Source organism: Pongo pygmaeus, chromosome 2 (assembly GCF_028885625.2).
Source record: "Pongo pygmaeus isolate AG05252 chromosome 2, NHGRI_mPonPyg2-v2.0_pri, whole genome shotgun sequence".
Classification (NCBI taxonomy): domain Eukaryota; kingdom Metazoa; phylum Chordata; class Mammalia; order Primates; family Hominidae; genus Pongo; species Pongo pygmaeus.
This window is the reverse complement of record NC_085930.1, coordinates 56,428,242-56,440,603: the sequence shown is the minus strand read 5'-3', so window position 1 is coordinate 56,440,603 and position 12,362 is coordinate 56,428,242. Positions and strand designations below refer to the sequence as shown.

Below are 12,362 nucleotides of genomic sequence, written 5' to 3'. Positions count from 1 at the left end.
AGGAGAGGGGAGCTGTGGTTTCAGCCCTGCTGAGTTGAGGCATCTAAGGGCTAGCCAAGGGAAGGTATCCTAAGACTGTTGGGTCTAGAGCCCAGGAGAAAGGTTTAAGCTAGTGTTGCAGGCTTGGAAGTCTTCACTATTTAATTAATAATTGAAACCATGGGCATTGATAAGGTTACAGAGAGTGTGGTAGAGAAAGTCAATACCAACACCATAAAGAAGGAACTTGCAGTACCAGCAGAAAGGACTGAGAGGGGAGAGAACCAAGGGGAGGCTGGAGTCTCAAAGAAACGGGGGAGGGAGAAGGTGCAAAGAGGGCTTCATAAACTGCATCCAATGCTAAATAAAAATGAAGGAGATGAGGACTCAGACGGTCTTTGGATTTAGTCCTTTGGTTTGTAGTGATCTTTGTGATCAAAGTCTGTAGAGTTTCCACTGAGTGAAAAGATGGTTGCCCTGGTTAAAGGGATAAATGGAAGAAAGAGAGGCCAGAAGCATGGAATATTATTTCAAGAAGTTTTACGTGAAGAACAGGAAAAGGACATTGTAAATTTAGGATAAGAGGCCGGGCGTGGTGGCTCACACCTGTAATCCCAGCACTTTGGGAGGCTGAGGCGGGTGGATCGCGTGAGCTCAGGAGTTCAAGAGTATCCTGGGCAACACGGCAAAACCCCATCTCTACTAAAAGTACAAAAAATTAGCTGGGCATGGTGGCATGCGCCTGTGGTCCCAGCTACTCAGGAGGTTGAGGCAGGAGGATCACTTGAACCCAGGAGGCAGAGGTTGTAGTGAGCCAAGATTGCGCCACTGAACTCCAGCCTGGGTGACACAGTGAGACTCCGTCTCAAAAAAAAAAATGAATTAAAGAATATAGAATAAGAAAAGGTTGGGGTTAAGAGAAGGTGGAGGGACATCAAGGGAAGATTGCTCTTGGAAACAGGAGAATGTAGAGTTGTGAGGCAGATGGTAGAAGACTCAAGTATCAAAGGAGACTGAGCGCCACATGCAGAGTGTCACTTGAAAACCAAAACTGATCACTAGGTGAGAATGTATTTGACTCCTTGTAATTACAAGGAATTAGAAATCAAGTGAGGCAAATAGTGAACCTGAGCAAAGCTCAGAAAGCGAGAAAGCAAGCAGGCCTGGCATCACCAGGGAGCTAGAGCCATTGTGAGTGTGGAAACTGTCATCTGATTCAATGACCCTGTTTAGTTTTGAAAAAAATTTGAAAATTAGGTACAAAACAGGTATTAAAACTTTACTTTCAATTAAACAAGGGCTCCAGAAAGAAAGAAAGTTAGGGTACCAATGGAAAACATACCAACTTTACAATTTTATGCTAGCAGCTGTGTGTCAGGCGGCCTTTACCCGTTGAGCCATGTCAATATGCGTAGAGCAGGTCTCCTTGAGAGATATGGTGCAAGTCACGGAGGCGTGATGCCTGCTCCTGGGACAGCTTTCACAGGGAACCCAACCACTAGCCACTCCCAAATGTCTGTCGGGGGACACCGAGTAACAAAACTGCCATCGCTGTCTTCTTACACACACACACACACACACAACGTTCCTCTGAAATGAGCAGAGTGGGGGCTGCATAGAGTGTGGGTCCCAGGGGGCAATCAAGTTCCAGTCTGTGTTGTTAGGATGTTACTTGGAAAAGTGACAGGAAAAGGAATAAGATTTCAGTGTGAAGATGTTCATTGGCTGGAAAGGAAATCGTCCAGGTCTCTGCTATGGTGTAAAGAAGGAGAGACTGGAGAATCCCTGACTAACCCCAGGCAACAGGACCAGAGGCCACGGGAGCTGCAAGATGTGGCCCCCAGGGGTCTAGGACAGCTGCTGCCAGGGCTGTGGGGAGACTCTGCTGGGAGGAAGAGCTGGGACTGCCTCTCTGGGGCAAGTGGCCTCTCCTTTGTTCCCTGCCATCAGCCCGCTGAACCCTCTGTGGACCTTCAGACTCCCCTTCCCTGCTTCCATCCCTCCCAGCTGGGAATAGACAAAGGGCAATGTTGAAATCACTTGAAATCCAGAGGAGGGGTCCAGTCCACCCAGGGCTTCCAGACAGGAAGCTACTCCCCAGCTGAGGCTGGCTGGATTACCAAGGGGGAGGAGGAAGAGGGCAGAACAGTTGGCAAGTGTTAGGCCTCAGGGCAGAGGACTCTGGTTGAGGGGATTCCAGGCAAAAGTCCTCCGCGGTCTGCTCAGATGCTTGTTAGTTATAAAGCTTCATAGGCCATCCCTCTGCTGAAGAGGGAAATGGCTCTCAGGGAAGTGGCGTGTGTGTTCAGACACGTGTGTGTGTGTGTTGGCAGAGAGGTGGGATCAAGTGAGAGGTCATTGTAGGTCATTTCTGTGGAGCAGTTGGGGTGGGATCATATTAAAAAGGCAGTGCTTATTAACCCACACTCCATGAAGCCCAGCTAATGTTGGCTCTGACCTTCACCACTACCACCACAGCCACTGCCACTCCTGCCTCTCGCTCTTCTACTTCATTCTCATGCCTCATTTCCATCCCTGTTTGTACCCTAGCCCTCATCCCACATCCATTCACCATGTGTTCTGTGCCCCTCCTGTGTTCTAGGCACTGCCATGGGCACTGGGGATACAGTGGGGGACAAAGCATGGGTTCCCCATGGAGCTCCAGTGGCTTCTCTATGCCAGAGCCACTCCTAAGACTAGGGTCCCTGAACTAACAATGCACTCCCAAACCCAAGTGCACAGAGCCAGAACCCTACCACAGCCCTGCTCCCTCCCAGCCCAGCCAGGTCTTGAACTGTACTCCTCCTCGAATCCTGATGTCACTCAAATCCACTCCATCCCTGCTCCTAACCCTAATTTGTTCTAGTCTGTATAATTGTTAGCAAAACAGCTACTGTGACTGAGGCTTCTTGCAATCCCCAGGACAGTTCGAGATATAAAGCCTGTACCGCTCCCATCCCAGGCTGCAGCTACACCCTGGCCTCAGAGGCCGTCTCCGGGGCTGGGGTGCCCTCTAGTGTTCTCTGGGTGTGCAACAGTCCTTGGCTGCAGGAAGGGACAATACTCTGTCCAGGGGACTGACTGGACTTGTGCCATGTGAGGGTCCCGAGCACTCAGCTGATCCTCTCCCAAACACTGCAGGGTAACAAGACTCTCATCTGTTTGCAGAAATATCTCAGAACCATCTTCCAAATAGCCTTCCACTTAGCTCATGGATCTCAATGCTCATTCTGAACAGATTTTTCTTTTTAAGTTCAGTGGAAGACCCTTCCCTAGTGGAAAGATGGAAACCAGTTCACCTTTCTCAACAACCCTTTATGCACCAAGAGCTCTACTAATTGAACCGTGGTCTTTCCTCTACTTCTCTCTCACTCCTCCCGTTGTGGTCAAATAGAAGAGAAGCAGGACAAGAACGGAAAAGCAGAAGGGGATGGAGCAGCCTGGAATCTTTCTCTTTTTTAAAGAGATAGGGTCTCACTCTGTTGCACAGGCTGGACTTGAACTCCTAGACTCAAGCATTCCTCCCGCCTCAGCCTCCCGAATAGCTGGGACTGCAGGCACTTGCCACTGCTCCCGGCTTAGTCCGGACTCTTGATCCGAGTTTCCTACAGCATAAAGGAACACAGTGCACTAGAAAGAGGGGCTGGAATTCCTTGAGAATGATCTAGGTCCTTCCCCCAGAGCATTAGCAGGAGAATCAGATCTGCCGCAGACCTCTGGGGTGAGAGGTGAAGGTGAGGCGTGGATGTGGGCTCATGAGTGAGGCCAGAGGCTAGCCCTGTGGTTGTCTACCTGGACTCACAGTGACAGGCAGGCAGAGGCCAGCTCTAGGACTGGATGCCCCCTTCAAGGCACGCAGGGAAAGCCCTCTGCTGCCGGGCCATTGGCAAGACTGCTCCTCCTGACACCATGCCAGGAAAGCTGCCCTCTCCTTTCCCTCTCACTCTGCTGCTCAGAATACACTGGTCTCCATGCCATGCCGGGAAAATGTGGCACAGGAACAAGAAATAAAGGATGACTCAACTGGTGAACCACTATATCAGGCAGCAGCACCACAGGTCAAGACAGGGGCCTCCCTGACAGTAAATAGGATGATTCTGTGTCAAAGACCTAGTCCAGTGACTGGTCCACCTGGTGTCCCATCACTCATTGACTCCAATATTTTTGGTTCTCTTAAAACCCTGTTTATAATATCATCACTGAACTAACCTAAATGTCTGTTGAACATACTTATTATTCTAGTGGTACTTCTCATGTGTGAGTTCCATATCCCTCCAGCCTTCCTCCTACGTGAGGTAGAACACTAAATGGTTCCCCCAAGGTGCAATAGTCATGAGTTGATGAAAAGTCCGAAACCCTCATCTCACCCTTGGCGATTGTGTGATTCTCTTTAAAGTCATGTCCTCTTTAGACTTCTTTCCCAACCTCAGAGGCCTCATCTTTTCTGATTAAGACGTAGCCCCTCCCTTCAGTGGCCTTGCATGCCACCTCCAGCTCCATCGTGGCTTTTGGACTGCCGACAGCCAGAGCTCCGGGGCAGGCGCCCAGGGCGCTCTCAACAGCTACCCAGTACTCACCCCTGTTGGGGGCCCATGTACACTTTGCCCTATGACGGCATCTGACAGCCCGAGCAGTAGATTGAGGAGCTGCTCTTTCTGTCTTGGGTTTTAACTATGTACTTTAGGGCTCACCACCCTAAAAGGTAGAATGATCAGATTCTCCTGAACACTAACTCCATTCCTGGCTTCTAGTTGCATTGCTCTCAGGTCATCCTTTCCACCTGTGAATTGGACAATGCCACTCTTAACTCTCCAACATGTGAATTTAGGAATATTGACCAGTTAGGCCCACATCCCGACAGTAACTGTGAAACCCACCTCTGATACTTCAGCTAGACTCTACTGGGTGTCCCTGTCTATCTCATCCTTTTTTATTTTTCCATGGCAGCTTCCTTTCTATGATAAAATATACTTTCCAATCCCATTCATGTTTAGTTTTAGTTTTTTTTTTTTAAACTAAGCTTTGTCAGCAGCATTTTAAGAACTCTAAACACACACTCACATTCACACTCACACCGATACACCCACACTTACACTCATATGCCCACCTCTCTCTCTCTCTCACACACACACACACACACTCACACTTTAAAAATCTGCCGGGCGCGGTGGCTCACGCCTGTAATCCCAGCACTTTGGGAGGCCGAGGCAGGAGGAGATCGAGACCATCCTGGCTAACACGGTGAAACCCCGTCTCTACTAAAAATATAAAAAATTAGCCAGGCACGGTGGCGGGCGCCTGTAGTCCCAGCTACTCGGGAGGCTGAGGCAGGAGAATGGCATGAACCCGGGAGGCAGAGCTTGCAGTGAGCCAAGATCACGCCACTGCACTCCAGCCTGGGTGAAAGAGCAAGACTCCATCTCAAAAAAAAAAAAAAAAAAAAAAAAAATCCTTTTCCTCTCTCTATGCTCCTGTCTTTGTTTTGCTTCCTCGGGAAACCTCCCATTCATTGTCCAGCTGTCAGCCAGGATGCAGCCCAGACGATGGCTGAGGAACACACAGCACACAATGAAGCGTGGCATCCAGAGCTAGCCAGGGCCAGAGACATCAGGTGCAACCCTTCCTCTTACAGACGGAGAAACCAAGGCCCAGGAAGGGAAAGGCAATCAGCCAAGGTCAGGAAGCCAGAGTGGCTCGATTATCAACAAACAAACCTGTATCAAGGCAAAGGAAGGCCTGGAGCTCTGAAGTGGGTGTGCTGTGCTGGATGCCCCCCTGTTCCGGGGAACCCCTCCTGTTCCCCAGACCCTGTTCACTCCTGACACGGCCATGGGAGCAGCTGGCATGATTGTGTCCCTCCCTGCCCTGCCTCACAAATACCTGTTGGTTTCATTTGTGTGACGTCACTCACCCCTTCATTGTATTCCATCATTTCCTGTAAGACACAACTCAAAGGCTATTTCTTCTAAGAATAATTGCTCTCACTTACAATTGCCCCATTTTGTGTCACCCTCCTCTGTTGTGTATTCACTTTGAACCATGGTGATATGTGCGTGATTATGGTACACTTTGTAAATTGTTACTTCAAGTATATATGTTTTTGCCTCTTGAACTAAATTATAAGCTACAAGAAAGGACAGACCATGCCTTCTGTGTAGTATGTTTTGAATGCCCACAATAACTGGCATTCAAGATGCTTGGTCCAGTGCTGGGATGCCATCAACAACGTTCAACGAATGGCTACATGGATTTGACACTAGAAGCAATTATAAGTTGCTGACTTTTGAGCCAGGGCAGAAAGAGACTGTCACAGTTGTGTGTAGGTTCTGAAGGTCAGGAAGGGTTGGATGAGATGTGGAGAAGGGTATATCTGGGGACCATGAGGCTAGAGAGGATGGGACAGAGGGGAGACCTGGTGGAGAAGTGGAGCTGAGTGGAGGGAGGAGGCTGGCACCTGCCAGTCTGCACCAGGCCCTATTTGCTATGTGGACTGACCAGCCCCAGGGGATGCCCAGAGCTCTGGGCCTGGTAGTCGTCTGCCTGGGGAGGCTGAGGCCTGGCAGGGCCCCCAGCACATCTTGCTCTCAGTGGGCCTTCAGTACTAATCACCTGTGTCCTCTCTGTCCTTCCTTGTGCCCCCCCAGAGCCGAAGGATGAAGTGGAGGTGTCAGACGATGGTGAGTGCAGCCCCCGTCCTCGGGTCAGGCTCTTGGGGTGGAGGGGGCTGAGTGGGGGCATCTGAGACTCGCACCAACCCTGACCTGTGCCCCACAGATGAGAAGGAGCCCGAGGTTGATTACCGGACAGTGACAATCAATACTGAACAAAAAGTATCTGACTTCTACGACATTGAAGAGAGATTAGGATCGTAAGTGGGGTGGGAAGTTGCCTCTGGGCTCCCAGGGTGAGGGTGGTGCGGGTCTCACAGTTAGATTCAGTGCCTCAGCTTCCTGTTGCTCCCTGGGCCCTGCCTCCTCCCCAGACTGAGAGTCCTGCAGGATCCAAAGGACTGACCCACGAAAGCATCACTCACTCACCCAGGACTCTCTGCAGAGTTGCCCATGTGGTCCTGCACCGTCCCAGCTCTACAAAGGCTGTGGGCAAGTCTTTCTTTTTCTGCGCCTCTGTTCAGAGCCCAGGACCAAAATGAGACACAGGGAGGGGAACACTCACTGGGGCCTGTCGGGGGAGGGCAGGGGGTGCAGGGAGCAGAACATTAGGGAGAAGAGCTAATGCATGCTGAGCTTAATACCTAGGTGGTGGGGTGTTAGGTGCAGCAAACCACCATGGCACACGTTTACCTACGTAACAAACATACATATCCTGCATGTGTACCCTGGAACTTAAAAAAATAAAATAAAATACTTTTTAAAATAAAATAAAATGAGAGGACTGGATCAGATTATCTTTGGTATCCCTTCCATTTGATCCACAGAAGTCAGTGGAGCCTGATCAGTGCTCACTGTAAAGCAATGCCTGCGTTAGTGCTCCATTAAATGCGCAGCAGTCATCAAGCTCCCTCATGAACTTGGCTCGCACTGCTTACTCTGGCTTCTCCCTGGGGCATGGAGGATAGAGTGGGCTCAGACCCCAACCCTGAGCCAAGCTGTTCATCTGCCCTTAGCCCTGTCCCTGGAGGAATAGAAGAGGTGGGAGAGAAATGAGTGGGACTCCACTTGTATTTCCAGTGGTTTCTGGGAAATGAAGGAGTGATGCAAACTGGGTAACAGTGTCAGAAAGGAGTCGGTGCCATCACAGAGGAGCCCCACTCTCCCCTCTCTCAGCAGTGGGAAGCAGGACCCTGCCTGGGCCATCACCAGGGGATCAGTGGTAGGGGGAGTGGAAGGAAGGAAGGCAACTGCTCAGTAATTCTCTGCATTTGGGAAGGGCTGAATTCACCCATCTTCATGGGTTCCACTACAGGGAGGGGAAGAGATGCTGTCAGCCAAGGTTGACAGTAGGTTTGTCAACATTAGAAATGTGCTTCAAAGGCCAGGTGTGGTGGCTCACGCTTGTAATCTCAGCACTTTGGGAGGCCAAGGTGGGAGGATTGCTTGAGGCCAGGAGTTCTAGACCAGCCTGGGCAACATGGCGAGACCCCATTTCTACAAAAAAAAAAAAAAAAAAAAAAATGTTTAAAGATAAGAAAAAACAAATGTGCCTCATTGCTCTAGAGCAGGAGTCTGGGCCTTTCATAAAGGCTGATATCTTAGATTTTATGGGCGATATGCCTTTGTCACAACTACTTAGCTCTGCCACTGTAGCACAAAAGCTGCCATAGACAACACGCAAACAGCCAGGCAGGGCTGTGCTCCAATAACACCTTACTTATAAAAGGAGGTGGGCCAGATTTGTCCCATGGGCCATAATTTGCCAACCCCAAGTTAGTGGAAAGCTTGGCTAAATGTGGCTTTTTTCTCCTCCCCTTTTCATTTGCAGTGGGAAATTTGGACAGGTCTTTCGACTTGTAGAAAAACAAACTCGAAAAGTCTGGGCAGGGAAGTTCTTCAAAGCATATTCAGCAAAAGAGAAAGAGAATATCCGGCAGGAGATCAGCATCATGAACTGCCTCCACCACCCCAAGCTGGTCCAGTGTGTGGATGCCTTCGAAGAAAAGGCCAACATCGTCATGGTCCTGGAGATGTGAGTGGCTCACTGCCAGCAGCCTGGGCACCGCAGGGAGCCCCCAAATGTGTCTCCCCTACTGCCCTACCCCAGCCACCTCTGCCCCAAGATGGAAAGCACTGCAGACAGGAGTGTGATATGTAAGATGCTCACCAGTCATACAGCTAGGACTGACCAAACAGAACCGAAGGTCTGTGCACAGTGCTGGCCCTGAGCCTCTGAGCACCAGCCCAGCTGCAGCCCTGTGCTTATTTCCAAAACAAACCAGTAGATCTTTGAGGACCCTGGCACTTTTCTCACTCTCATCTCCCCATGAAAGGGCCAAAGCTATCCCTAGGCTCCTTGGTTTCATTCGGGGCATTCACACCTGAAGGTGGTTTAGGGGAGGGACAGGGCAGCTTCCTGACTTCCCTATGAAAGATAAGGGGGCCCCTAGCTGGGGGCTCGAAATCCAGGATGGAAGCCTCGCTCTGGTCCTCAGTCCCCTCCTGTGTCTCCACGTGCCCCTGGTCTACTCTTGTTTGTACTCTCTGGACGTCTCATTCACTAAAGAGTGATGCTTTCCCTATGGGGTTGTACAAAGGCAGGGGGACTATCAGATGACCTCCAGCCAAGCCTTTCCCAGAATCCATTGTTTCTTCTGCACCTGAATCCTCTACCTCCCTCACCTCTGAGCTGTTGGTGCATGTGTGTACACACGCACACACACATGCACACACACACACAGTCAAGCATGCACACTGGCATCAGCAAGCCAGGCATCCCCCACAGCATCTGCATTCTTAACAGTTTCCTTTTTTATCTGAATTTGTAGAATATATGCTACAATCACCTCAAAAAATGTTAGGAAATACACAGTGAAAAGTCTAATTTCCACCATTATTCCTGTCTATCCTTTCCTAAACACCACGACCATCACCAACACAAATGGACAGATTTATTGGCTTTTATCTCTATCCTTCCAAAGCTTCTTTATGAAAATATAAGTGTATACACACACACACACATATTCTTATTTTCTTGCCTTTTAACACAAAAAGTAACTTCTTATACTCACTATCATATACTTTGCTTTTTTAGTTTGGTTTGTTTGTTGATGTTGTTGTTGTTTGAGACAGAGTCTCACTCTGTCGCCAAGGCTGGAGGGCAGTCGTGCCATCTCAGCTTATTGCAACCTCCGCCTCCCAGGTTCAAGCGATCCTCCCACCTCACCACAGGCTCACACCACCTTGCCCAGCTAATTTTTGTATTTTTGTACAGATGGGATTTCACCATGTTGCCCAGGCTGGTCTCGAACTCCTGGGCTCAAGCGATCCATCTGCCTCAGCCTCCCAAAGTGCTGGGATTACAGGCGTGAGCCACCGCACCCAACCTACTTTGCTTTTTCAGCAAATTGGTATGGGAGTTAGACCCATCTCACTACCTAGTGAGCTTCCTCATTCTCACAGCTCTATGGGGTTTTGTTGTATAGAAAATCACAATTTATTTAAGCAGCCTTCTTTTGATAAGAGATTGAGTGGTTTCCAGCCTTTTGCTTTTACAAACAAGCATCGTTTGTAACCTTGTACACACATCTTTTCACTCATGCCTGTGAATATCTATAGGATAAACTCCCAGAAGTGAGGGAGAGCTGGATTAAAGGGTATGCACATTTGAAATCTTTAGAGATATTGTGAAATTGCTTTCAACATCCTTGAAATGCTCATCCTGAACTTCGGGGGTCTCTGTCCTTGGTGAGGGCTCTATCAGCATCTTGAAATTCTTTCCCAGGAAAGTCGAGGCCAGTAAGACATCCCCAAGCTGTATATATGAGTGGAATATTAGTCTTTTCTCTCCCCTCATGTCATTAACATTCTGGCACACAAGCATTTCCTTTCCATATGTGTTCCTTAGGAAAGGCAATAGTAGTTACGAGTGTAGGCTTGAGTCGGATGAACCTTACTTCAAATCCCAGCTCTGCTTCTAACTTGTTATTTGACCTTGAGTAAGTTATTCTATTGTACCAATCCTTAGTTTTATTATCCATAAATGTAGATACGACGCCCACCTCATGAACGCTGTGGGATTCAATGCAATAATGCATATAGGGCACAGTGCTCTATAATGGGGAGTTATTGCTAGTAGTATGATACATTGACTTCTTTTGTATCCTGTATTTTTTTCCACTTAAAAGGACTTTTTGAGCATTTAACTTCCAACAAGGTGTTGTGGAACAAATCCTCCCTAGTATTCAGGAAGCCTGGCTTCAGTTTCTGCTACTATTGAGTCATGATTTTGCAACTGTCAAATCCTACCAGCACGAAGAAGTACTTGGATTAGAACAGTCAATCTCAAGATGCCCCTTTTGGTTATAAGATTCTACTATGTCATGGAACCATAAAAGATGCGGTGAAGAATTTCCATTCGTATCTTACAATCTACATTCAGCCCCAAATTCAAATGTTCCTCCCCATTTTCAGGAAATACGTAGCCCACGTCTGTGGCCTCATTCTTTATACCCTCACAATAGCCCCGTGGGCTGCATCTTTTCACATTTATTCCAGAACAGGTTGCTTAGTCCAGGCAGTTGTGGGCATGTGAGGACATGTGAAGAAATGTCTTATCTTTAGAAGTTAAACCTTGAGCAAGTTCTTGAGAGGGTGCAGGGAGGGCAGGAGTCACAGGGCCTGGGGAAGGCCAGGCAGCAGCACCAGTGGGCAGAATACCATACTTAGCTTGGAATTGGGAGTTGGCAAGCTGGATGGAAAAAGCAAAGAGAAAATGTAAGAAAGCTTCAGCTGGTCTGGCTTTCATCCCTCCACCCCATGCCTCCCCTGTGGACAGCAGCAGGTCTTCCATGCCCAGACACCAGAAGATTTGCCTGCACTTGGGACCTTGGTCAGGTCGCCAAGAGTAGGAACTTGGTAAGAACTAAGGGAACAGGTTCATATTCCATCTATACATACTTTCCTAGCCATCCTTTCCGGCTTAAACACTCTGAGATTTGACCACTGAGAAGGGAAAGGATGATTTTCACCAGTGCAGTGTGCTAACCTTGTTGGATGGAGAAACTGAGATTAAAAGAAGGATGATGCCTGGCGATAGAAAAAAGAAGGATGATGCCTGGCAATGGAAATATATTCCAGGGTCCCAGCCTTAAGTTCAGTTGCCTCAGGTCTAGTGGGAAATAGTAATGAATGTGTCTTCAGCCTTTCTGACTTCTGATTACTGGATGAGCCCCCACCATATAGCAGTTGGTCTGACACAGCGGTTCCTTCAGGCCCCTGGCCTACTTGGGCTTGTCCTTTTGGAAGTGCTTTGGACATTCCAGGTGGTGGTGGGACCCTGAGCATTGAAGATAATGTGAAGTTTAAGCTGTGTCATCCATGGCTCATCTCATGTTTGTGCTACTATTAGCAAAATTTATCAAAGAATGTTCCAGCTGGCTGCCATAGGGCAAGGAGCAGAGGGTCTCAAGTCCCCTGATAGCACCATTCCTTCTTGCTTCCTATGAGGGCTAGCCAAGGTCTAGGGTTTGGGGGATGAATCTGATTCCTTAAGATAGGGATCACTTATTTATTTAGTCATTCACTCACTCACCATTAATTTATTAAGTCTAATCTTGGCCCTTGGCATTATCCCATTTCTGTGGGTGGCAGTTTCTCTCTATCAAACCAATATTTTCCACCCATAGCATTGAGTATTTTGAAGAGAAACCCACAGAACCATTAATCCTGCCTGTTTAACCCCTTCCATCTTAGAAAGTTGAACCATAGGAA

General features: G+C 48.5%; 1 protein-coding gene and 1 long non-coding RNA gene across 14 annotated transcripts in view; one reads left to right on the top strand and one right to left on the bottom strand.

Annotated features, from left to right (window-relative positions):
* The window catches only part of LOC129033025 (uncharacterized), a 76,240-nt gene that overhangs the window by 6,134 nt on the left and 57,744 nt on the right, over positions 1 to 12,362 (bottom strand). The window contains exon 6 of one of the 2 annotated variants that reach the window (XR_008501506.2): positions 10,063 to 11,340. The exons of the other annotated variant lie outside the window; for it this stretch is intronic. This is a non-coding gene — a long non-coding RNA (uncharacterized LOC129033025). Of the gene's footprint in view, positions 1 to 10,062; positions 11,341 to 12,362 lie in introns of those variants that run through there. 2 annotated transcript variants of the gene reach the window in all.
* MYLK (myosin light chain kinase) overlaps positions 1 to 12,362 on the top strand; it is a 280,357-nt gene that overhangs the window by 236,780 nt on the left and 31,215 nt on the right. For all 12 annotated transcript variants that reach the window (XM_063661671.1, XM_063661677.1, XM_063661676.1 and 9 more), the window contains 3 exons: positions 6,624 to 6,656; positions 6,754 to 6,847; positions 8,419 to 8,622. In XM_063661671.1, the coding sequence (XP_063517741.1) occupies positions 6,624 to 6,656; positions 6,754 to 6,847; positions 8,419 to 8,622 (331 nt within the window). The remainder of the gene's footprint in view (positions 1 to 6,623; positions 6,657 to 6,753; positions 6,848 to 8,418; positions 8,623 to 12,362) is intronic.